Below are 27425 nucleotides of genomic sequence, written 5' to 3' on the forward strand. Positions count from 1 at the left end.
ACAAGGTGGAAAAGTAAATAGGAGCAAGACTGATGCGATTTTTTTCAGGCCTTCATTTTAGGTTGTTTCATTTTCAACCTGTGGATACCACAAAACAGTACAAAGCAACAGTATGGTGAGCTATAACTATTGAATTATAAAAAGGGCTCATTAATATCAGACATAAGCCATTCACATAAGGCATCATCAAGGTTATTGTTATCCTTTATATAACTTTGGGTGATGTCTGTTTAAATAATGCTACCTGACTCAGGACGGCATAGCAGATAAGTGTCATTAACAGATCTGTGTCAAGAACTTGACTGCTTCAGTATGAGACGATCAGACAATGAAAGAATGTGTGTAGCTAAAAAAGAAAAAGGAAATCAGATAAACTAGAATTACTGCTTTGCAGTGGTATGCTTCTGCCAACCAAAATTCAATTATACTCATGTCTGTTCTAACTCATATTATATAAAATTGTACAGATTTAATCAAAGCTATTATGCTATTTTTTTCAGAATGATCTAATAAATCCTGAGGTGTGTCCAACTATGGCCACAATACCCTTGACATTTGAGCACTAAAACCTAATCAGCCCAACCCTGATTTAAATGGACATTTGTGTCAATTTTGAAGAAATATCAGTTCACTTGTGGAGCTGCTTGATTGAGCGTCTCACCATCCAGCACCATTCATTAGAGGTCAAGGGGATAAGTCATTATTCAATCTCACACAGCTATATTGTTACGGATGTGCATGTACACTCAAGGACATGGTAAATTGGGGGTTCTAGGTGTGAGTAACTTAGACCACTGCTTCTAGCATCCTAGGAGGGGTATGCTGTCGGAAATGGGTTATTCAAGCTGAATATTTGAAATGTATTTGAATGAAGTTGCAAGTTATATAGCAGCCAAGTCAATGCTCACATTAGTTTACTTTGTCAACACAAATTCAATTGGAAGGCCAGAAATTTAGCACAACTCTCTTACACAAGTAGACTTAAAGATGGGGCTGTTGATAATCCTTTAATTAAGAATGACAACATCTGGAGTTCCTCAGGATTGAGTTAGAAATCTTGGCCAGCACTGGATTAACTAGTTTCCTACATAGGTACTAACATGGTGAAGGTATCCTTCTTGTGAAATGGGTCACTGACACAGCAAAATGGAAATTAAAGGAGATGTTGGAGGAGAGGAGAGACACACTTGTCACGTTTGAAGATGATGGCTACATTTTTAAAGAGCTGCATAATTGATAAATGGTCCAAACAGAGAGAGGAACAACTTCATTATATTCTCTACTTGAAAAAAGCAAAAAGTGAAAATAGATACAAGCCATTCTGCTCTGTACATTACAGAGTGTTAGGCGTTTCTCAGACTTCACTCTGTTTGCAGTCTGGACTCAATTTCACTGCTTGTCATTAGCAGACTGGGATGACTTATGATAGAGTGGCGCAATAAACTGTGTGTGTGTGTGTGTGTGTGTGTGTGTGTGTGTGTGTGTGTGTGTGTGTGTGTGTGTGTGTGTGTGTGTGTGTGTGTGTGTATAAGTGTGAGTGTGTGAGAGAGAGAGAGAGAGAGAGAGAGAGAGAGCGATGATTGAGAGCAGGAGAAAGCAATACAGGCTCACAGAACATTTTGAAAACAGTTACATTAAACTTTGGAAGACATTGGTAAATTCACTGAAGCGTTATGTACAGAACATTTCTATGTCACAATGAGTAATTATAAAACTGGCAAGACAAGATATATCTTTATAACATATAGTTTAAATGTGTATTTATCTTACCCAATCAGTCTGTGTGATGCCAAAATCTATATTTGAACTTGCGAAACAACAAAGACAGATTTTTAACCAAAACCAACCTCTGGCTTTTGTAATGTAATGACTGCAGATCTGCGATTTCAGTTCCAATACAAACATTGGGAAAGCTATCCTTTTTCTTACCTTATGAATGGATACATTCACTGAAAGATTAAACAATATCACGAACGAAACATACTGAAGACGTGCGTTTAAGTAAACACAAAGAGCGAAAGGGGAGTAAGACAAACATATGACGACCAGATTAGAACTGACATGTTCTATAGGAGTGAAGAGTAGCCTTTCTGGCAGCGAGACACTCGGTATTGTTCAGAGGGCTTCATCTCCACTCAATATGAATTAAGCTGGTCATTCCTTCCGACAAAAGGGCAGAGGGTAAAAGGGCACACAAAAGGATGAATGGGATAGATAAAACACAAAGAAAAAAGGGAGGACGGGACAAACCAGAAAAAGTTGTGACATGGTGAAGCAATTCTGTCTGATACTGTATTGTGATAGTAATATTTAGAGAGAAAAAACGGTTGGAGCTCAACGTCACTACTGAGACAGCACGATAAATAAAACTCAACTTTTTACTTTTTTTGGCATTTTTGGTTCACAGGGCCTTTATTGGAGATGTAAGAGTTGAAAGGGGGAGACAGAAGGGAGGACATTACCTGAACTGTTTGGCCGGCTGGGGATTCAAACCCACTTACTAGGCAGCGGTGACTATATAACACAACAGCATTTGGGCCTCCGGCTCTAACCACTGAGCTATCCGGTGGCCTACTCAACTTCTTTAACACTTTTGTGAGCATACCAGTGAATCAAAACACAGGAAAAGATATTAAGGGAGAGATAATTGTTAGATGCGTAGCAGGAGGTTATGTGAGGAAAGTTGAGAAAGGGCGGGAGAGTTGTTGGACAGAAGGGACTGCCATGGAGCAGCTGCTGCTTGGTATGAGGAGCGGGGTAGGAGAACAGAAAGATTGATTGAAAAGAGGGGAAAGACGGTTGACTGTAGCATATCTAAATGCTATTGAGGCAGAACAGCAGGCCTTATTAGTGTGGGTGAGCAAGCGATAAAGTATTTTACAGCAGCGAGACAGAGCTGCGCAACAGGAGCTTCCTTTCCTCTTGATAAGGGAAATTTTGTTTTCCTGTCATAACATCAGATGTACAGTATACAACGTTAGCACCATTTGACACAACAAATATGTGAGGATTTATAATATAATATTTTGGAGCCAGTTTTAGCTTTGTTTATGTACCATAACTTCATGCCACCTTGTCTCCTCCTTACTTGTGAAACTGATTTAGCTTCTCTTCTTCACTGCATAACAGCAGATGATTCATGTCTTATTTGTTTATTGAACACAGATACGCAGAGCGCATATTTTAGCGATTAGCTTCTTCCAGAGGCTCTCATTAGCGTTAAAGATTGTATGATTCAGAGCCAGTCCCAGAGTTGAACCGTGAAAAACTGAAAAAAACTAGGTTTCCTTTCCTACTAGATCCTCACTCCTCCGTACACCGGTAACTCAGGTCTCACTTAAGCGCCAATATTGGATGATAAGCAGTTTGCTTTTATCTTCTGCGGTTGTTAACTGTCTATGTAGCACATAACCCAGATCCTAAGGGTTACCTAGCGGACGTGCCAGATGCTTGCTCGAGCACTGAGCTGACCCTTCCCTCTCACATGACTCCATTCATTGAGGATGACCTTTCACCTCAGCCTGTCAGTGCGAGAGCATTAACCTCTAGTAGTCTGGAAGGGAGAAAAAATCGGAAACCAGAAAGGATGATAATACTGCATTAAATTATGAAGGTGTTTCTTCAAATACTGATGATTCTGACCTGCTTAACATGTGCACTGAATGTTTTATCTGTAAAGAAAAAAGAAAAACGAACACCTGAGAAGAAGCCGGTTGTTCCACTTGGGATGCCATGTCAGCAGTCTGGATGTGGGTTAGACATCCCAGACTGGTGTGGGGGTGGGTAGCAGTTCCTCTGAATCTGACCTTCAACAACCGCCTGTAATGTCTCCTTTGGGAGTAGACGATTGGTTGTGGGGTGGTCGGAGGGGGTTGGAGAGGTGATGGTCTCCTGCTACAGCCTGTCTGCCTCGCCTAAACCCTCATGGTGACTCTTAACAGACTGAGTCAAACACTTGCCAGTAATTATGTCCAAAACAGAGCTGCCTTTTTCCTTCTACCATGCGGTTGGTTGTGCTGGTTTCTTGTTTATGCAGACTCATGCAGTTATGCAGTTTTCTATTCATGGGACCCTATTGTGGTGACAGTGTACCTGACCAAGGACAGATAAGAAAGAAAAGCATTTCACATCAAAACAAAATGCCCCCTCCCCTCTTTATCTCGTCAGACCTCTTTTTTTGGTGTTAATTTAGGCTGGTCTTTGTTCTGTTATCAGTGTCCTGAATCCCGCACTGATGAGTATTGACAGGTAGAGCGAGCTCTGCACTAGGGTGTGGGTGAAAAAGAGGCAGAACAAGGGAAAAGACACACACACACACACACATAGAGGCAAGGTTGACCAGAGGTGTTTAAATATACAGAGTAGCTTTGAATCGAGCTAGTGAATGTTTTGGTTCCTCCTCTTTCTTTTTTTCTGCAAGATCTTTGCCCTGGCTTGTCCAAACGAGAGTGACATACTTTGCTGCATTTGCAAACTGACGAGACGAGGTGTGAAAGCACAATGCTTTCAGAAACAATATGTTACTGATACAATTGGTTGATGTTAAACACACCGAGGTGAGCAACAGCTTCATAGTCAAATCTCTTTACACATATTTAATCCTGTAACACAATGGCAGTATTATGCTTTCTAAGAGCGAAGTAAAATAAATGGTTTTGTTGACATTATCTGAAGCAGGGCAAAACGTGCAGATATGCACAATGGGTCACACCCCCTCACACAGATGTGCACACACACACTGAGAAGTCAAACACAGCGTTGCCACTGAATGCCTCACACTGCAGTCCCAAAGTGTGTCAGTGTAAAGTAATTGAGTGACTTGGTGAATTCATTGGCACTGAAATTATTTACCTGCTCAAACTGCTCTACATTGGTGATGAATACCACATGTGCATTATACATCTGGATAACAGCTGTAATAAAGCAAGCCTAATCAATTCCCCAAATGAGCTGAATACTAGAAAAGTTTAAAATTAAATGTGAATAATTGCTTTGAGAGGAAAGTATAGCCTCTTGTTACCAACTGTAAAACAACAGCTAATATAAGCAGGGCAGAGAATGGGAGTTCATCTTAAAGGTCAACAAAGAGCCACGGCTAATGTGACCACACATGTTGCGCAACGTCTCTCACCGGCTGTGTAGCGTCAACTCAGAGCTTGTTATTGTGGTGCAGTAATAGCCACCATCAATAAGCTTTGAAAAAGAGATGTTTCAAACTTTTAAATCTGTTTAGGACATGGCTAGAGAGGTGAGAACAGTATCCTTGTTGTCTGTATCAGGTATACACACTTTAAAAAGCACTTTCAAAGAAGTAGACACAACACCACTCCAGTTTAAAAGCATGCTCGGTCTTGCATGCACCCCAGCGACACTCCCTCATGTCATACATGACCAGCGGCATGTGAAGTTCACGTGATGATGACAGAACTCTGGAAAGAAATGTGGCGTTTAACCCCCCAACCCCTACACACCACACCCATCATCAATCATAAGCTCAGCAGTTGAAATCTGTTTTAGGTTTTACTCTACTACCGGCAGAAGTACTGTAAGTGTGTAAGTCCCATCTGACAAACAGGCAGCATCTTGCCACAGACAGTAACCAATCGCTGCATAAAATGAAGGAAACTGTGCTCAGGCACCGCCTAGAGTCTCTCCCAGTGCTCAGTACTGTTATATAATCACTTATGAGTGCACTAGGCTTGTCCCTGGATGCATGTTCGGCTTCTTCTATTTGAAAACAGTCTGTATGTACATGTAAGGTGGCCTAAGGACTATCAAATAATGTTCCATGTCCAGCAAAAACTCCCTACACATAAATCACCAAACAAAACACACCCACACACAACAAAGCTCACTGTATGACAAACACATCACACTGATAGATCCATTAGCATGGCTGTTAAAGGATGGTCAACAACAGGGATTAAGTATTAAGCTCAGAAGTGAAGCAAGACAAGAAACCTGAATGAAAAAAAAGCTTTCCCAAGTGTATTAAGCGGATTTATCCCTAAACAAAAGCAACACTGTAACTATCTTGTTCTTTTGCTCTTTGCTACTTTTTCCAAGTGATTGTGCAATCCTGTGCAATCCTGGCCCTCATCTCCAGCTCTGGCTCTCTTAGGGCATATTTCAAAACTATTCTGGATACAACACCAAACATGTGGTCAGTTGACCAGTACGCCCCCGCACCATTCATGCTCAAACCAATGCACAGTTTTAGCCCCGAAGCTGAATTCCACTTTTAGTCAACACTCTGTCAAGGACAGTATGGAGTGGAGTATTACATTTTCCCCCTAAAATTCTTTGTCAAATTCACTCCTGTACTGCAACAGAAACAGGAGCCAATAAAACTAAGAGTTATACAAGAGGGGTTCATACTTTTAAGACATTAGCACCTTCGTACCTGTTTCTGGGGACGGGGATGTGGGAGGAGGGAAGGGGTTGGATCTCTGTCGGTGGGATGATCCACTCATGTGCTGCTCTAAAGTTGTCGGCCAGCTCTGCCTGTTTCCCTGGGTTCCTGATGTCCAAGTGCATGAAGCCGCCTGGGGACTGCCCATTGGTGCCTGGGCAGTGAGTAGGACTGGCCCTCTTCAAGATCCCAGAGGAACCTGTGTCTTTTTGCTCCCCAAGGCCAGTCTAGGAAATGAGCAACACATTAAAGTCAGTCTATCATTTTAAGGCCAATTAGCATTTCTTCTACACCAGAAGCTTAATAATGGGATATGTGATATTTATTTTAACATATTCAACATCTTACAACTTACATACAAATATATTGACATTGATAATTGGATTGGAAACACTAAAGTGAAAAACAGTAGTTTGCCATCTGACAAAAACAAAATGTATGAGAGTGATGAAAGAAAATTAAGCTACTAAAATGTTCATAAACTTTCAGACTGAAAGACTTAAGCTGTGTGTAAAACTCTTGTATATCCTTAATAATAAAGTACCTTTAATAAGAAAAATGATCCTAAAAAAATGTTTGTTTATTATATTTAGTTTATTTTGTATTCAGTATCAATTATTTTGCAGCTCATTTGGTGTTAAATGGCATATAGTATAGAGTCTATAAAATGTTTAAAAATAGCATTCAATTATTCAGTTGTTCAATCTAAAAGCAAATTATTTTTTGTTTATTGGGACAGATTAAAAACAGCTAATCATCAGATTTAATTTATAAAATTTAAATGACCTTTGGAGCTCTAAAAAAAAATGTCATTTAAATGTTCACTTTCAAAACCATTTAAAAAGCTAAGGTCCATACACAAGTGCCATCACACTGCTGTGTAAAAATAAACAAGCAGCAATTCGTTAAATTAGTTTGAATGAACTGCTATCTGATCCATATCAAAAGCAGGTTTGGCATTCTTAGTTGTTGCATCTTTGATGTTGCACGGTCAATTAGTAACTAAATGACATGGTTAAATGACTGACTCTTGTAGGAAATGTTCTTTCTCACACTCTTCAAGCAGGTACACACACGGGCCACAACATGCAACGCAAACACATGCATGCAAATAAAGTTAAAACACGATGCAAACAAAAACACTGCTGCATATGTTAAAAATTGAAACATATCACAGTTCTACCATGGACTAGTTCAGGGTCTGTGGTGTGTGCAGGGGAGAGCCGGGCTCAGGCAGGAAGCCCTGCTCTAGCTCCACCCTACAGTTATGGGGGAGGGGGCTTGGCTAGAAGTTGGAAGTCCCTGCCCCCCTTTTCTGTAAACTTTGCACACAGAATGCGCCGCCATTTAAAGCAGTTTGATACGACGTTATTAATTGCAAGCGAGCGTTGACAGCAGTCGGTGAAATAACTGTCACAAACAGAGTGGTTGAAGGCGCAACTCAACACACGAAACAACTCAAAATAAAGCAGTAACGTCAGTGTGAGCTTCACTGTCGCATATTTCAAAATGCAATAACGGGACCTGTCAAACTTATAAGTAAACAGCGTAATGACACAACGTCGCATGCTTGATATGGTATTGGTATCTGCGTTGCAACTTGGGTGCACAGATGACTTTAGCGGCTAATGGAGTGGCGTGTACAAACTTAACATGAAAAAAAGGCACTTACTTTTTCCACGTCGTGCAATATTCGGCCATTCCCGTTGGGAGAGATTCGCTCGCCTTTAACCCCCGACACTGAGCGGCCGTCCATTAACAATTTGTAAAAGACGGGCCCGTTTGTGAACACCGGCATGGGACCGTTTTTCTCCACCGTGGGGACCCGGGTGTCGCACAGCACAGAGCGGCCTGCCCGGTAGTTAAAATCCGCCCCAACGACCCTTGTCCCAACCGACGTCTGCTCCAAAATGTATCTGGAATCCATACTCAGACAGGGCGAGGAGAAACTAAAGAAAGAAGACCAGCTTTCTATAGATTTCAGTGCAAATTGCTGGAGTTTGATACATTTAACAGGATTGTCGCAAGTTGATAGATATTGTCCTAACTTCTGATCTAGCCTACATGTGAAGTTTGCCACCACTGCTACGCAGGATATCCAAAAAGCCGCCCGGTCAGGAGCATAAAAAATTGTTTTGCCTCTTTCCACCAAAAGAATGCCACGCCCCCCTTACTGTGCTCCTATTGGTCGGATGCGTACATAAACATTACACTCTGGCACGCGTCCACAGCGAGGCGGTCTCTGATTGGCAGATTTGGTTGCGTCAATCAAATATTTATCTAATATGTGTGATTTTGGTTGGACGAGGGAAGGAGGCGTGACATGCAGTTTACCGGCCGGTGTCTGTCAGCGACGAAGACCTGGTCTGAGGCAGCAGAGAGACAGCAGAGGAAAAACAGTTTGCCGGCGGCTGAGGCAGGCTAGGCATTTGTGTTCTGCTAATCAAATGTTCATTTAGCGGATCCTTTTTCCTCGCCTGAACTGCACCTTCAACAGGGTTTTATCTATAATTTAAGATCTTTGGTCAGAGTGTTTACTTCTCGAAAAGTTATAAACGCATTCAACAAATGTTATTAATATATAATGGTTGTTCAAATGGAAAATGACTCCATACCATGAAGCTCTGTGCTGTGCAAATGAATGCAGCAAAATTCCCTGCAGTAAAACCGTAAGTTTATGAACTAGATCAGTTTCTGAGACATAAAGGCGTGATTGATTTAAAGTATGATAATATTAAGTTCTGTTGACATTGGCTTGGCACGATTGAAATATGTGGAGAAAATACTATGTTACTGTATTGCATTGTTGGGGCAGTTTCTAGTCCCACATACAATGAGGGGTATTTATACTGTAAAATACTTGATTTACTAATGTGATGTTGGGTCTATACCGAGTTTGATCTTTTTTTCAACAGCTTTCTTTAACTAGAACTAGAGTGCTTGTTGGAAATGTGTATCTCATAAACATGATCAAATAACTGTTTTATTCATAACATTTGTTTTATTTGAGTTTAAGCTGTTGGAAGCTCCTGAATGCCTCCGTATTCAACCTAAATGTCTGCACAACCCCGACTCTATGACGGTTTATTGCTTAATAAAGCAGATACACATCTTTTTTTGCACCCAAAGCTGCATTATTGCATGCTACAGTTATTACTGTGAGGCTGCTACACAGCTGAAACGCTGTAGTGCTGTCTAATTTGATATCCTGAACATAAATTATGGAAAAAGACAAACACACGTTATAATGTGCCACTTTATTAGAAAAGTAAAAACTCACTTTAATATTTTATGAAGGTTAATATAAAACATTACAATCTTTTGCATATCTGCACTGTCACACAATATTTTATTATATTCATTATTTTTTCAACTAAACCCTGTGCTTTAAGTACATACAACATTGGCTACAGCTGTCACAGCAGTTTTGGCCCATAATTATATCTGAAGACAATTAACAAACAGCATCTGTATCTGCATGGAAAGCTTGAAACATATTGCATCCACAAGTACAATGTGTCTGTGATAACCATCTTTTTTTTCAACAAATATACTGTATACTGTATGTTACATTAGAACAACATCAGAACAGCAACAGAGTATTTTACACATTTACATCATCATACTGTATTTGTTTGTGCAATGAACATCTGTCTCAAACAGTGTATACTGTACCAGTGTTCAACAATATATATCAGATCAGTGCTTTCTCTTGGGATAAAGAAAATGTGACAGGTAATGTGACAGCCAGAGAAAAAGGATTAGGTGCGAAAGCGATTTCAAGCCAGCATTGTCTAAGGGAAGCCTCAACAAAGCTTGTAAAGCGTCTCAGCTGTTGGCCATTTCTCATATCAGACAGTATTTTAGCTGTTGGTGCATTGTTGATATCAGACTGGGTTTGGCCTGACCCCACAGCCTCTGCCCCCCCTCCCTCATATCCCTCCCTGAGTCCCTCAGAACTGGACATCAAAGGCCCCTCTGGTACACAGCGAGGGTGAGGTGAAGGAGAGAAAAGAGAGGTCTGTGATGGTTATTGGAGAATGAACACAGCTGGGGGAGGGAGAAAATGCAAGGAAGCAAAATGTGCTTCATCCCCTAAACTGGAAAAACACGTCTTAATGTGCAGTGTGTGCCTGATTTTTTGTGTGTGTGTGCATGTATGCAAGAAAATACACATCATGAGGGGAGGATCCTTTGGGTTTGTGTCCATTTTCAGACATCCTGATCCGTTTTATACTAGCTGTTCTTCGTCTCTCTACTCACCTCTATTGCTCGCTCTTGTTCCCCCAGATCGGAGGACAAATAACTGTCTGCTCTAAAATCCCAGCGGCTTCTCCCTCACTTTCTATTCCTCTCCCCTCCTCCTCCGGGTTGCTGATTTTGGGAAAATCAATGGAATGCTGCTTTGCATCTCATGGCAAAAAAGTACAACAGAAAAGATCAACAAACAAAGAGATCAATTAAGTACCACAATATTTGTTTTCATCTCCATATATCAAAGCATGCACTTTTTTTGATCAAGCAGGAAAAAATTGCACCAACAACACAAACGTACTGTTTTCATGGCAGTGGCATGAGCTATTTAACCAATGGTATTGTCAGTAGGTATAAGAAAAAATAATCAGTGCATTAAAATACAGAGTGCATTTGTTTTTTATATACTTTCTGAAACATTTATGAATTCATTTTTAACCCTACTAAACCCGTCTTCTCTTTGCTCTTGGTTGTCTCACAGTGTCCTTTTTCTAATGCATCCTTCGGCTCTGTAAGCAGTTTATATCCCTCTTCACTCTTTATCTTTATGCCCATTCACTAAGCTTCTAACATTTTGTTTTTATTTCTCTGTTCTTTTTTTTATGTTCCCCAAAGCTAAATGGAAAAGACATTGTTTATAATGGAAGAGAATTCAGTGCAGAGGCTGGAGAGAGGGTAGCGAGAGAGCGTGGGGCAAACTTCCAAAGACACTCACTGGTAGTTTTCATGCCCAGCTCTTTATTTTCCTTGGAGTCCAAGCCCTATGCTGCTATTTCAACCACCAGTCTTAAGTCTGGTGAGCTATGGGGAGCTCTAGCTATGACTTGAGACTATAGAGCAAATCAGAACTGTACTTGGAAATGCCCTTTACAGCACGTTAATGAGCAATTAATTTAAACCCCCCCCCCCCCCGCAGCTACCGAGTGCCGAATTATAATGGTCAGAAAATAAGAAGTTTATTGTCCCCCAAAGGACATAAAATGTTATTAACTGCACAGGATAACACATCCGGTATTATTTTGGGCACACTTTCGCTTCCTTATTTTTATAAATATTCTAATTTCTCCATTGTGAAATCAGTCACCCATATCGCTCTGAGGAAGTTCTTTCACAACCTTCTAAATGCCCCTGACCTCAACTTACCCCACATGGTTCTGCCAAGTGTGTTTGTATCTGAGCTGGGGTGTGTGGGCTTTTGGGTACAGATGTTTGTCCAATTGTAATATTATTTGGATGTAACATTTTTAAGCACAACTCACATTTCTTCTCGTTAACGTACGGGCTGTTATTAATAACTGCTAATACATTTAGAGCATGATATTGATCTTTTAAAAAAAATGTAACCCATAGCCCTCGCTCACTTCTGTGTTTGAGCAAAGCACCACAATGCTGTCTGCCAGGCAACAGGCCATAGCGACCAGAGAACCTGTTTCAGATGTTTGCTTAGGGAGAGCTAAGCACCGCAAATCTCTGTGCCATCCATCTGCGTATATTACAAAAGTCTCTCCAAAATGAGGCATATGTGTGTGTATATGTCTGATAATAGGTAACAGTGTGCCTCTTCCTCTCAATATACCTACAATGTTCCTTGCTACTATTTTCTATTTTCAGGTGTTTGTTTGCACAATGCATGCACATACATTACTTTTTTAAATATATATTAAAGTGTGTTCTTTTCAGGATGTGAGTTGCACCACATACTTTTGAATACAGTGTTCATATAAAAATAAAGATATTATGGAAAATGATACACAAACAGGTGAGTATGTTCAGTGACACAGTAGACTGAAGATGTATATTCCAGTTTTCTTAATCTTTTTTTTTTTTTTGTTAAAACATATTTGGTCCATATTTGGGCTGGACTAGGCTTAGGCTGGTTCTGAAGTACAGACCAATGTAGGGATGTCTAAACCTGGATTAAGACCCTGTTTGTACCTGATGTCATCACAAAATGGATCCTCATGTTGTTTGTCTATAGAGGGCCTTGTATGTATGTATGTATGTACAGCAAGACGTTGGCAGGTGAACAGGAGGGTCCCTTTCATGACTCTGTACCATTGGGTCCTGGGCCCTTTTTGCCTGTCAGCCAGCTACAGGCCGGTGACGTACATCTCCATCCCATCATTGAAGGTGAAGATGGTGGTGGTGCTGGAGCTGTTGACCCCTTGTTTCACATCACTGATAGTCTCATAGAAGTTTTCCCCACCAGGAACGCCTCTAGCAGGCAGGGCGGTGGGTCCTGAGCCCTGAGGTGCAGCTGGTGCCACTGGTGGTGCTGGTGCTGCCTGCTGCGGCGTCTGCTTCTTCCTTTTCAGAGTGGCAGAACCCCCAACTGGGCTGTTATTGGTTCCCCCCTGCTCCCTTTTCCTGTGGCTGTCGATTGTAGCGTACGCGGGGTCGGACTCGGCCATTGCACATGCGGGCCAGGACCTGTCTCCTATCGGCTCATAGCCAGGCTCCTCCTGGGAACGCGCTGGGCCCTGAACTCCTCTGCCTCGGCCTCGTGAACCTCCGCCAAAGGAGCGTGGGAGGGTCTTTGATCCGTTGTTTTCCATGGGAGGTTTCTTCTTCTGGGTTTTACACACAATGGAGTAGGTGTCTGCAATCTGAAGACACACAAGAGGAGAACACATTATGCTGTGTCAGTAAATGATACACACCTACAGCACAATTTTATGTATGGGTGGAAGCCCCAATAAAAGGCAACTCTTATTCTGCTTCGTTCAGGGCCTTGCACCTATGAGTGCATTTGTTCACTGATAAGAAATTATTAACTTTGCTGGGATTCAAATGAACAGTCAATGTATCACATGTTCACCACATTTTAGTCCACTTAACTCTAGGTAAGTGCAAACATATTTCCGTCTGCATCTATATTACATACAAAAATACAATATTTGAGAGCAAACATACAATGCTGCTAATAGTGTGTGAAAATTCATGCATGAAGATTGATCGTGAGGGTACGTGTGCAATAGTTAGCGCATGTGTTGACAGAGTTTGCTCTGTGCAGTAACCTGACCTTGTTTGACAGGGTAGGATAAGACAGAGTAAACTGTGTTATCAGTGTGTTGAGGTCTAGGCTGTGACAGAGTTAGCTTTGCAGTGGACAGACCTGTTCAAATTGCACCACAACTGCTTTGGCAACAGACAACGGGGTATGGTGTGAAAGATCTGGTTGACAGCCAACGCGCTGTGTTCACTGATGGACTTTGTGCACATATGATTGGCTTTGAATGAAGCCATTGTACATGTTCTGTGACTTTATGTGTATGCATGTGACTGTAAATGCATCTACACACTGTAGAATTTGGATAAACCGGATCTATTTCTGTGTCAAAATTCCACAAGAGGAGCACAAGAGCAGAGCATTGTGGGACATGGTAATGTTTACCTTCTATGTTCACACCCATACCAGCAGCTCTGCTCTAGTGGCTCTGAGAAACACTGGCTATGCAAACTCTCTCTCCTGCACACACACACACACACGGATCAGCCTTGTTTTTGTTCCAGTCCCAAAAAACTTTGACAATGGAGACTGCTTTTCTGTGTGTGCGTTCACATTGCCTTCACTTTCATCGTTTTCTTCTTTACATAAATGTCTCATATGAGGAAAATAAAACACTGATGTAGCTAGGGAAATACATTTGCAAAGCATTGAGTCTCTCTCTCTTTGACTAGAGAGACACACAAACCCTGCCCCCACAAATCACTTGTGTGACCTTTTTGGATAAACAAAGACCCTGGCGTATGCTACAAATGTGTGCACACAATGTGCAGAGTGTGTGTGTGTGTGTGTGTGTGTGTGTGTGTGTGTGTGTGTGTGTGTGTGTACATTTGTGCACCGAGAATTTGCAGCTCTCTGCAGCAGAGGAAGGAAGTCACAAGATGATGGGGATTTCAAAACTGGGCTGCAGCTGTTGAGGAAGCCTGCGCATTGTGTGTTTTCTTTTCTCCTCCCCTTCAACCATGCTCATTTCTGTTATGATACTACCTCAGCTCTGTGCTCAGACAAAAACTTTGAAAAGTCACATTCATTTCAGTTTACACTGATTATCCATGGAAACAACTGTGGGCATAACATGACTGATATTTCTTTTTGTAATCAACTGTATGAATTGCTTATTTGGCAAACATTTCCAAAAGGTCGCCAGCATCCGATATTCCTCTTGTTAGACAAGCTTTGTGCAACGTGATTGGTTGAAAAAGGCAGCGCCTCCTAATAGCAGAAGTAGAGTGCGCCAGAGAAAAGGAGGCGATCTAGGTGGGAGTGGAAACTCAACACCTTCTGAAGGCTGCGACTGACAAACTCCAGAGTATAACAAGTATATGGGCATGTTAGGGCAACAACAAACTTACAAATGGAAAAACATAGCGGCTAAGATAGAGAAAAGTTTGGAAAAGAAAAAGCAATGCAGAAGAAAGAGATTGCAGAAAGCAGTGAAGGCCAGCTGCTTTGTGTGCCTGTCTAATTTCCAGAGGAGTTGAACTTATGAGCCATACAGCAGGGACTTAACCCCTTAATCTCCACATCCAGCTTCAAACGCTTTGCCTCAACACTGGTTTAGACAAGAAATTTAGCAACAGATTAAAACTGCTGCTTTACTAAACTCTTACATGGCTTCCAGAGTAAATGAAACTAAACATAATTTGTTTTTCTAATAGATTATCTTTAAATAGATCCTGTGAACAATACATTTGGTACCTGATTTATTAATCCTAAAACTTAGTCAAAAACATACCAACAAAGTTATTGACATGAAAGCAAGCCTTCAATGAGCTTATAAAGATGATAATGGAAAGGGAAGCTAAGTTAAACATGGACTAATATTAGACAGTTGACTATTTTGGGGACACACCTCCATCTACTCAGAATAGTTTCACCCTGCCATGCCTTAAGTTCCCCTAATGCTTCTATGTCTCAGTATGGTTTATTGTGTCCAATAATTATGTGACATGACTGGGGTGCAGACTTCCCCCTCTCTCAACACCAAACAGACTCTACCATACATCTATACCTTAATATAAATAAATATATATAGGTCAGTTTGTAACGCTCAAGATCACAGTCTGACGAGTCAACACAGTTAACCATTAACAATCATCTCATCAATCAGACATATAGATGTGGGGGGGGGGGGACACTTGGAGATTTGGGTCAGGGTTCAGTCAGCCGTTGAGAGGGCTGGATCCATGTAACGTTACCTCTGGCTGTAAGCAGAAACCTCTTATGACAGGCAGGTCACAAGGTGGCTGTGTTAAGACGGCTTTCCCAATCAAAAGGGCGCCCCCCGTCAGTAAACACAGCAGTCACAAATCAGAGAGCTGTCCGTCTATCTGTCTGCCTGTAGTCACACACACACACACACACACACACACACACACACACACACACACACACACACACACACACACACACACACACACACACACACACACACACACATACCTCCTTTGCAGTGGGGGGGGATGGGTGCCCCTGTACACTCTCTGCGCAGAGCGGAGGAGGGTGCAAGGTGATGATGTCATCTTCCTCTGGAGGCTTCCAGATGTACTGCTCCCCATTGCCTATGAACACTGCCTCCTGGTAAACAAAATCAATTGAAGTAGGCCAGGTGAGTAATGAGATCCGGAAGTCTTTGTGCAGAAGTAAGTCACACAATTAAACTGGGATAGTGCAGCAATTTTACATGTATGACAAGTTGTATTGTGTCTGTGTTTGTAGGTACAAAATGACCATGTTGCACAGCATTATCAAAATTGTGTCTGTGTGGAAAAATTTGAATGATTTGTTTTAAAAGGTCTAAGGTCATACTTTCATTGAAGGATGACTTTTTGGGGAATTAGTCAAGTAGCAGTTTGCATATTCCTGTAACATACTTAAATATACGAATATTTGAATCATTTCCAAAGATATGTGCAAGTAACTGCTCTGGTTACATTTTCATCACTTTTGGTGTTAAAAAACAATTACAAACCAATTAGAAAGGCTGTAGTAGTGTGTGCACATGCAACAGAGGAATATTAAACTTGTGCTCCCCATGTGCAGTGAGGCTGAGTAATAGAAGCAGGGGCAGAGTAAATGGCTTCAACATGTGAACATTATTTATCCCCACACTGGCTGCTGGCTACCTGTTAGCCGTTTCGAGATAGACTTGCTGATAGAATCAACACACACGCACACACACACACCCACACATACACACACACACACCCCTCTTGGCAGTCTGCCAGGCTCTTACATAATCCATCCTTCTACTCTTTACTCTGGCCACTCTAACACTGTGCTGCAAAGCACACTGCAAAGAGGCGAATGGGCGGTATAAACACAGACGCACAAACATGCACATAGATGCACAAACACACACACCGTCAAGGATTTGGCGAGCAAAGATAAAAAGGTCAACAACTGGGCTGACATCCACAGCCAAGCAAAATCTGTTTAAACAACTTTATCAAGCTCCTAAAATCACTAAAGGGAATGAAAAAGTCACCTTTTTTATGATCTGCCAAACACACACACACACACACACACACACACACACACACACACACACACACACACACACACACACACACACACACACACACACACACACACACACACACACACACACACACAGCAATGCTAACATAGATAAAAAAGGGATATGTGTGCCAACAAACCCACAGGAAAGGCTGATCACCATCCGATCATTGTCCCTTTATTTCCCTCTCAGAACTGCCCTAAACTGTTGATAAACACATCCAGCTGGCACACACAACTCCATTATTCAAGTAGGAAACTATAATAAGACAACATCTTAAAAACAAGTTATTAAGGTTGGTTTGTTAATATGTTTGTGAAATTGTATCATGACATATTTTATTTATTTGCGGTTATTTTGTTTTGAAAAACTGAAAATATGTTGACCATACTTGATCATTGTAAAGTATAAGTGTGTGATAAAAACTGTTCTGTAAATTGGAATTCAAAGAGCTGTTTGTTTGTAGACAGTGCCCTCTGGTGGTAACCAGACTGAGTTACAGTTTGGTAAAGTGACTTGTTAGGAGATTTGATGCTTAAAGCTTTGTACAGAACATATTGATCAGATAATTCCTGTACCTTCGGGAAGGTTTGCAGGTGGAACGGCTCCAGTGCTTTGCGAGGAAACTCCTGACTGCGATGAAGTGGAGGAGCAGCTGTAGAGGGTGAATCACTCACACTCGATTGGTCTGAATGGCTGTCAGCACCGTTATTTTCCTTCCTGTTTGTCTTGTCGACCTTGAAGTATTGAGTCAACAGTGAAAACATCACTTTCAGTTACAGAATACAGCAAAAGTACTTAAGAAATCTCACATAATTTCACATTCTAAGTTTGTATCAAGCATCTTATAAAATAAAGCACTGTCTGTTATGGTGTACTTTTAGAGACCTTTTATTTATTTGTTATTTATTCCTAGCCAGATAAGCTCTCTATGTGTATGTATATCTCTGTACCAATACAACAGGTTGGCAAGTATTGAACTGCTCCATTTATCACATCACATTATTCTAACTTTAACATTTCTTAAGATGCAGCTACAAGTTATTTCCTTCTTGCTTCTTCCACCATTCTTTACCACTGAAAATGGTATTGCAATACTTCTATTTTTACCCACAGTTGATCACATCTTCTTAAGACTGATTAATTTCACACAAACACTAGTTTAGTAGCGCTAAATGCTTGATATGACATGAGCGTAAGCATCACTTGTCATGCATATCAGCATACCAGATAAATCATTCCAACAAATCCAACGACCCAACTTTAAAATTCACGTGAACCAGGTGATGTTATCTGTCCTTCTTTGTTTGACGGGTCATGTCACAACATACATAAACAGTACAGCAACATCTGTGGTTTGGTTTGGTACTCATTAGACTTCTTGTTGGTATGCTACAGTATTGTTGAAGTCTACAGCCCTACAACACACCACAAATAATCCATTAGTTGATTCATGTGTGGCTTAGAAAGAAAAAGAAATCTTCCATTAATGGCGCCACCACCACTATTAATTTAACAGAACTAACAAGACGATTTTATAGAAATGTAAGTTAAGGTTACCTTTCTGAACTTCTGTATGGAAGCGTACTCAGCTGCAGTTTGATCTTGGATGGCGAGATAGTTGACAGAAGGCAAAGTGGACCTGTTGACCCCATTCCCACCATTCCCTCTTCCTGCCATCGTCCCGTTAATGACGCCATTACCTCTACCATTCCCTCTGCCACCCTGTAGGAAAGAAAAACAAAAAAACACACTAGTTAAAAGCTTACAGGAGATGTCAGTCCCTCACAAATAGTTGTCATGATGCAGAGCACACAGCAGCTGCAGTTCGAACACTTAAGAGCTGCATTCATGAGCTGATGATGCATGCCATCTACAGGCAAACAAAGAAATAACTGTTATAGCCGTCACACTAAATTCTAAAATATTGTTGCTATTAGTATAATTTTTGCAGGCAACAGGTTAGCTTGTGTTAGACTTGCTGAGTGACGACCATGTATTTACACTTAATTTCCTGTCTGATAAAGGTGATCCACTGGGTGTGAGGCACTTCACATTTTCACATTCAACTCATGATACAGGTGTACAGAATCTGTGTGTATGTACGTACATTCACATGCCCGTTCCCATTGCGAGCGCCGTTAGCTTGAGCGGGAGGGCTTTGGGCAGCTCTGATTGTAGCCGGAGTGTTGTTTGAGGAGGGCGGCGGGGCAGAGGGGACCTTAGGGCCTGTGTCTCCTTCCCGGACACCTACGCTTTCATACAGCCCGTCGTCCAGGCAGTGCGTGGGGGTAGGGTTGTTGCGTATGCCCACCTCGGTGTAGGTGTGGTCTCGAGCCTCCCCTACTACTCCTACTACTCCTACTACTCCTACTACACCTCCTCCTCCTCCTCCCACTCCTCCTCCACCTGCAACACCTCCCACATCTCCTCCCGTTTCCCCACCCCCCCCCTGACCAGATCCCTGGGGACTGGTGGGTATCTGGGGAAGCTGGCGCCCATGGGAGGGCCTCAGGTCGGTCTGGGAGCGCCGACTGTGGAGGAGCAGGAGGTCCATACTGGCTGGACGGCTCTTGCTCACAGCTGCACAGAGAGGAGGAGGAAGGGGAGAAAGTTGGCAGCAATGAAATAGCGTAACATCTCTTGGTTGTATTATATATCGTCACAAACGGAAACCCTTACAGTTTCCATTGCAGGGAAAGCGATTGATCTCGTGCAGCCTGGTGTCCGATTTGCTCATGGAGTTCAGTTTTGGGTGTCGCAGGGAACCCTGCTGTCACACACATATGAACACGTTTAATAAGGTATAACATGTGCATCTGTATTTCCAACCATGTACTTAGGGAGACAATCTACATGATTTAAGCAGAAGGAGATTGCAACAGGGCGGATAAGGAGAGAGGGAGGAGGGAAAGAGGGAGTAAAATTAAAGCATGTCTCACCATATTTACAGATGTCCCTTTCTCTCCGGCTGGGGGGTGCTTGCTCTTGCTTTTTCTGACACAACATCAAAGGGAGGAAGGTCAACAGGAGCCGGTGGACAGAGAGAGAACATACACACTCAGAACAGATAGATACTATCACATCTAACTTTGGTCAGGGCATAAAAGTCCTTGGTTTATATCAAGAGCCAAGTTAAACAGAGAGTGAAGCATGACTCAGGGTTTTGCCAAAGCGGAGGATGTCCTTTGATGACAAACTTTTGTATTTTCTTTTCTTGATAAGACCAAGCAGATTCGTAAATATTATTTTGCTGTTTCCCATATGTTAATTTCCTTTACTATCCTCCGGTATTAGACCTGTGCAACAAATGTATCCGGAGTAGTTTAACACAGCATCTTGGATCCCTGGAGGTGGCAGTAGCTATGGGAAGCTGTTGATATGGTGAGAGAGTGACGAGATGAACACAAAAGCTCCTGGGAGCAGGTGTGAAAATGCCAACCGTCCTCCTTTTCTGCGAAGAACTGCAACTCATTTTATGTGAGTTCCTAGTGCTGCATATTTAGCATTATGGCTTACAAACAGGGCCAGGAATTATAGAAAAATATTCTTAATTATACACGTTTCTAAATATAACTGAACATATGAAGTGACATGGTCAGTCAAGTCAATGTCACTTCAGCTTGCTTTTGTTTCCCCTAGTGAGATTAAACTCATTCCTATTCACACAAACAGATGGCCTTCATACCCCAGGGGGATCATGGGAAGAGCTCCTCTTGTAGATGTTCATTAAAACATGAAACAGAAGAGGTGTAAAGGTAAAAGTGCCATGAAGGGATAAAGACGTATCAAGAATGGATGAACAACAATTCGTTTTGGACTAATATCTTGCTCGATATCTTTGATCCTAAGGGGGGTTGTTTTAAATCAATAGCAGCAAATCAATAGAAGGTCTGTCCTTTATTTGTACCCGACAAACTGATTGAGGCATTAAGATTACTTTTATCCTTCTGGTGGCATATATTTAATTCTTTAGAGCTTTACAAAAGTGCGGTTTTATGTCCATGACATGAGCTGGTTTGACATTTCTCTACATCCTTATCTGTGTATCCCATGGCAACAAAGCCACAGTGCAGCGTATGATTGGGCCCCGAGGGTTCTGAAAAAAAAAAATCACAGGATATTCCACTGCTCTCGCCTGGCTCGGAGTCTTATCCTCTCTAAACTTGCGGGGTGCTCCATTGCTTTTGCCTGCTGAGGACTCTGCTTTAGAAGGGTGATGTGAGGCTGCTCTGACTCTGGCCTGTCTCCTCAGTGTCCTGTAAACATCATTTCATATGATCTGACACTCGCAGCCATTAACATTCATTACTGCCACTCCGCTCAGAGCAGGGGATAAAAGAGACCGAGAGGGCGGATGGAGGGAAGAGAAAGAAGGGAGGAGGAGAGTTCAGAAGTACTAGAGGCACATAAAAGAAGAAGTGCATGATGAGATTGATCTGGGAGGGCACATAAAGCTGGCAGCAGAGATGGTAACACTGACTATACTGTTCTTGTTTTTTCAGTGAGCCCTTTACTTTTATTTTTACATTTCAAGCAATGTGACAGCCATCTTACCTTTGGCAGCCAACGCAGACGAGTACAATAAGGATGGTGACCACAAAGGCAGAAGCTGCAGCAATGGCTCCCAGGAGCAGCAAGTTTTGGTAGGCAGGGTTGTCCGGACCTACAGTTTCATCGTCCGCCATGACACCCACTACCTCTCGCTTACTCACTCACTTCAAATCAAGCTCAAACTCCGCCACACAGACTGTCTGCTCAGGAAAACCTGCAGAAATAAGGTTGGAGAAAGAAAGGAAGAAGACACAACATATGAGTGACATGTGAGATAAGAACAAACTGAAGAAATGAGAGATGAGAATGGTGTGTGTGTGTGTGTGTGTGTGTGTGTGTGTGTGTGTGTGTGTGTGTGTGTGTGTGTGTGTGTGTGTTTTTTTCCTCTGGCTTTTTGTCACCGTCTCTTTCTAACATATCAGTTTCTATTTTTGACTCACTAAGACAATAATGCCCAGGAAATATAACACCTTCCAAGGCAGCCAGTATGAGCATGCCGAAAAAAAGGTTTCATCACATTTGTTCTTTTTGATGTTAAAAAAAGACCAAATGATACCGCAACATTCATTTGACTAGATTCTAGTGTTAGTTAAACAAGAAAATCCAACTGAGCTCCACAGAGTAGTGTCTTGCTGTCGGAAGGACTGGATTTAGTGCTGCTACACTTCATTTATTGACAGAAGTTTTTTTTTTCTCTTCAATAAATGTGGCTTAAACACTCAATAAAATGTCTATCTTTTACAGGGGTACATGCTGTTCAGAGTGCTGTACTACAAACAAAGAAGCACTTTCCCTTCTTTACCCTAAATACTTCTACCTCGCTAACACACTAGGGCAAATAAACCATCTAAAACCATCCACTCCTCACACATCCACAACCATTTATATCATATTCCTGCATTAATGGATTTGTTTAGACATATTTGTTGACTTGTTCTCAGAGAATACCGCTTGTTAGAGTATAGGTAGAGGAATAGGTTTAGTAAATAAAATGTTATGCTTTGTTTCTGAAAGTGACATTTCAGATACCCACTTGTGTGTAAAGTACACAGCTGCAGGGCAGGTACATACATAAAGTAGTAAATCTTCACTAAACAATCCCTTATAACTGTGTTTAAACTTAGAAAGGCCTGGTGCAACTGGCTCCTGAAGTATAGCCTCCATAATGTCACTTCAACACATAATTTATTCAGTTTGAGGAACATAAATGTTCACAATTTCTGACCTATCTTCACAAGACATATGGAATTAGGGAGAGTCAAAACCTGAAATCAATTTCCCACAGAAACTTACATATGCTGTACATTCCTTTATAAACAGAGACAATGGCAGCAATGTGGTTTAAGTATTAGATTAGAGAGGAGCTGAGCATCAGGGATCCAAATGACAAAGCAAGTAGTGAGCAGAAGGAGGTCATGGCAAGCTACTGTATATATTGTGAGTGAGAGAGATTCTGGAACATACCACCACAGGATCTGGCTCTAGCTTTCTGTTTCTTGGAGATAAAACTGCATCTTTTTTTCTCTACATGTCCTCTTTTCTTGGTCCCTCTCTCTTCCTCCTGATCTCTCTCTCTCTCTCTCTCTCTCTCTCTCTCTTTCTCTGCCTGACCCTGCAGATATGTGAGGCGATGCACGGCGAATGAATTAGCAGAGCAGAGGCCTCAGACAGCCCTTTATGGAATAGACAGACAGGCAGGCAAGCAGGCAGGCAGGGTGCAACACCGTGGTAGAGAAGAGAAACGAGATGGAGAGGGTGAATGAAAGGGAAGGGTAGGAGAGAAGCGATGAGACACAGGAGCAAAAGAGTGGGATGAAAGGACAGACAGGTGGGAGAAGACGCAAGAAACAGGGGGGGAGACAGAGAAAGAGGGGAGCACACTTACATCACGAAGGAGGAACGAAGAGGGGAGGGTGTATAAAGCAGTGGGGGAGGGAAGAGAGAAAAGAGAGTGATGAGACGAAGACGATGAAGACAGTGAGAGAAATAGCGGGGAAGCCTGTGCAATGAGCGCAGAGAAGGGGGAACAGAGAGATGGGGGGGGGGGGTGCAATGAGAAGGAGGTCATCATCAGCGGTCTGTTTCTGCCTGCATTTTGTCAGCCCCCTTCTGAAATATTCAGGGGAGAAACACATACAACGGCTGCGCTGCTGAACTGCCAGCGCACACAATGCAGAATTGGCGCACATGTCTCACAGCACACTAAGCAGTATGTGAAGCTCACAAGTGGAGAACAAGCCTCAGGAGGAGGAGAGGCAGTTTGTGCACGACGCACTACGCCCCTGCAGCACGCTCGACAACGACACACAGTTAGGGTGCAAGAATGTTTATTTCAGTATCTGTCTTCCTCTCAGAACATTATGAGTGAAATGACGACAATGATAATAACAGCATATTGAGAATGATGACAGGGATGGTGATAGCCCAGTGGATGCCTGCTGCCGGGTGATGATTATCATAAAGATGCCAGAAATGATGATGATGATGAAGGGTGCAGATACTAATACAGATTGTAATGATGGCAATAATGAGGTCAAACTGAGAGCTGGGGAGACGCATCGAGGGGTGGATTGAAGCAGCATAGCTGGCAGAGCAGCAAGCAGGATGCAGCGGTGCAGTGCAACCACAGGGTGGAGGTTTCCTCTGAGTCTCTGAGATCACACACTCACACAGCACAGAACGAGAGACATGCACAGCAGCGTCAAATGCTACCTCTGGTTTTGCAAATCTAACTATACGCTTTAAATTGCACAATCCCTCTGAAATAAAAAGTCAAACCATCAATTTGCTTACGCTTTAGATTTACAACTCCGTCTCTAAAGCTTCTTCATGATGCTCAACAAAAGATAATCAGTTTCTACTCTTAGTAATGCTTGAATTTTGGAAAATCTGTCCTAAAAACATTTTTAGACAGTTAAAGGTTTATATCCTTGAATGTAAGCTCTCACTTTCTGTGTTTTGTGACTTTGATATTATCTCATAGGATGTATCATTCACAAAACTGACTTCTGCAGTTGACATCCGACCAAAAAAGGCGCATGGGTTTCTGGTAAGATTTCAATGCCGACCCCGATAACATAACACTGCTTTTCTGTACCAAAGACATCTTTTTTCCCACAGTGTTTTTAATGTGTCATCTGTTTAATTAGATATACAAATGAGAAATTAATAACCCAGATGTTGGTTTTTAGACAATGCCTTAGACTATGAATTAATCTCCAAATTGGGTCATTTCTCAAGGTTTAAAAATAACCTGATTTCAGAGATGACATTTGCAGTTACATTTTGAATTACATCATAAGTTGTGATAAATTGTTAATGCTTTGCGTAGACAAGACATGTGGGTTCAGCTTTCTGTGTCGGACAGCTTTTACTAAAAGAGCAGAACGAGTGAATACAAGGGACTGCAAAAACAACAGAGCCAAATGCTGGAGAACGCATAAACTGTGAAGCTTTTAGGCTGAGTGTATATAAAGTATATTAAAGTTACCCTCAGCATCCCTATAGTGATCTAAAATTATAGAAATCTGTGAAACTGCAATTTTTGGGGGAATATGAAGTGTATGGTTGTACCGCACTGAAGCATATGGATGTACAAAACATATTAGTATTGATCCATGTCCACATTGACTTTAAGAGGAAACATTTCAATAAGATTAAATTCCTCAGTGTAAAGGTGCTTCAGTGTTGTTATGAGATTCCCTTAAAATAAACAGTATAAACATGTAGCAGCAAAGTGTAATAAGGAATATGTAGACTCCCCAACCTGCAACACAGTCAATACATATACAGCATGAGATATTAACTCCCCTGCTAGTATAGATCATAATCTTTCAGTTAGAGGAAGTGTAGTAAGTTTTCCAAGTGTGAACTTCATATTAAATAGTTACCCACAATAGTATGATCACTAGAGCAGGTTTTGCATGATATATATACTGTATATGGTTTTAGATTCAGCTTTCGAGGATCATTATACCTGCTGTACAAGAGATAATCACTGAATATAGAAAAATGATGCTGCTTGTGACTCCATAATTAGCCTGATAACGATCATGAGTCAATCATTACGTTTCTTAAGTATCAAAATTAATCAGAGATGGTTGTCTGAATATTGTAGGAATTCCCAATAAAAAATGTGCCCTTCATTCCCATGGCAATTTTATATACTTCCAAACTCAGAGCATGATTATATTTGAAATCAAATGTATACCTTTTTTTAAAATCAAATTATCTATATCAATATTAATCTACAAAGTCCAGTAATTATTGTCCTTGTGCTAAACAATTTTGCCCCAGTCACTCACTTACATTCAACAACAGTTTTAATTAGAACTACTTTCGATAAATGAAATACTCCCCTATGAAAACTTCTTCACAGAGAGGACTTTGTTTCTGGAAAAACACGCTGTTTTCCATCAAAACCTTGAGCAGCAAATTAGCTTTCATTCATCCCGTTATTTTTAGTGTCAGAGATGGATACCTCAAAACCTCAGCAAACTCTTGGCATCATAGCTCTGCTGGTAAATCAGATAATCATTTTTGATTTGGGTCAACTTGAGTGAGATATAATCGATGTGGCTTTAATTTTGCATATATTTGGTTGAGGTTTTACCCAAAACATATGCATTACACTAAACTAGTGAAATGACCGTACTGAAGTTGTGCCCCTTCTCACCTGTGAACACGTCGCTGGTCACTGTCCCGGTTTCTCCCACCCAGAGCTGCCAGCACTTATCACATAAAGACTCTCCCCCAAAAAAGCCTATTTTTCCTCTTCACATTGGATTAACAAAGCAGGCGTCCAAGCAATTTTCCTAATTGTAGCTAGAGATTCACAAGGCCGATATGTTCCTGTCATCTTCCTGAGCGCAGCTTTCAGTCTCTGTCATCACATTAGGACAAATCCAGCTAAGTGATTATTATCAAGGGCAGCTATAGAGTAAACCCTCCAGATATGAAGATATGTGCTTGCATGTGAGGCAGTGTCAATAATTACTTTTGCTTTATAAATGAATAAAATTTAAAAAGCACACGCCACTTCAGAGGCTTCACACAGCCTAAAATCCTTTATTGGATAGTATGAATTAGTTCCTTTTCATCACCTTTTCAGCACCATGCAAACTCGATATCAACCTGTAAAGCAGCTTGTCCTCTAAATGCCCCACCTCCAAATCAATCTATCACGCTATCCGAAGATCAGGCATCCATGCACACATAATCTGAGATGGGCCGAAATAAATGGCGAGGATAGAGAGAAAGAGGGGAGGGTAGAGGACAGCATGTCTTCCAAACATCGCTAGGGCAAGTTCATCAGAGACACGGACTACAGCACATTACATCTGAGAGAGACGAGAATCACATCATGTCCATGGCAATCTTCAGCCCCGCGGGACACCACTGCACTGTGCATAACAACATAGAGTGATGGGGAGACAGAGAAGAAAAAAAGGGAGAGAGAGAGGGAGGCTGAGAGACAGTGGAAGGGCGGGTTGAAGCTTAACCCTCTGACATTTTCGCCATCAGGATCCTATCTCTAAGCTTCACACCCACTGAGGACGAAGACCTTGTACCGGCACTTTGAAATTCTGTTCGCAATTTAGTGCCTATCCCAAAGTGACCTGCTACAAGCGGCCTGATAACAAATGCAGTGGACTTAACCTGCTGAGCTATTTGTTCGG

The 27425-nt window shown here is 41.7% G+C and overlaps 2 protein-coding genes across 3 annotated transcripts in view; both read right to left on the bottom strand.

The window, feature by feature from the left end:
- slc2a4rg (SLC2A4 regulator) overlaps nucleotides 1-8513 on the bottom strand; it is a 36662-nt gene extending 28149 nt beyond the window's left edge. Inside the window, exons 1-2 of the mRNA XM_063894891.1 lie at nucleotides 8085-8513; nucleotides 6404-6639 (exon numbers count right to left, since the gene is read on the bottom strand). Coding sequence (XP_063750961.1) covers nucleotides 6404-6639; nucleotides 8085-8339 — 491 coding nt within the window. The 5' untranslated portion in view covers nucleotides 8340-8513. The remainder of the gene's footprint in view (nucleotides 1-6403; nucleotides 6640-8084) is intronic.
- Nucleotides 8514-9650: 1137 nt separating this feature from the next.
- Nucleotides 9651-27425, bottom strand: part of LOC134865275 (uncharacterized) — a 33405-nt gene continuing 15630 nt past the window's right edge. Inside the window, exons 2-9 of one of the 2 annotated variants that reach the window (XM_063884778.1) lie at nucleotides 21751-21961; nucleotides 20136-20190; nucleotides 19876-19963; nucleotides 19304-19776; nucleotides 18754-18918; nucleotides 17772-17930; nucleotides 16116-16250; nucleotides 9651-13272 (exon numbers count right to left, since the gene is read on the bottom strand). In XM_063884778.1, coding sequence (XP_063740848.1) covers nucleotides 12757-13272; nucleotides 16116-16250; nucleotides 17772-17930; nucleotides 18754-18918; nucleotides 19304-19776; nucleotides 19876-19963; nucleotides 20136-20190; nucleotides 21751-21881 — 1722 coding nt within the window. In that variant the 5' untranslated portion in view covers nucleotides 21882-21961 and the 3' untranslated portion in view covers nucleotides 9651-12756. Of the gene's footprint in view, nucleotides 13273-16115; nucleotides 16251-17771; nucleotides 17931-18753; nucleotides 18919-19303; nucleotides 19777-19875; nucleotides 19967-20135; nucleotides 20191-21750; nucleotides 21962-27425 lie in introns of both variants that reach the window. The other variant, XM_063884769.1, reaches the window with a different exon arrangement.

This window comes from Eleginops maclovinus, chromosome 1, assembly GCF_036324505.1.
Source record: "Eleginops maclovinus isolate JMC-PN-2008 ecotype Puerto Natales chromosome 1, JC_Emac_rtc_rv5, whole genome shotgun sequence".
In the NCBI taxonomy this organism is placed as follows: Eukaryota; Metazoa; Chordata; class Actinopteri; order Perciformes; family Eleginopidae; genus Eleginops; species Eleginops maclovinus.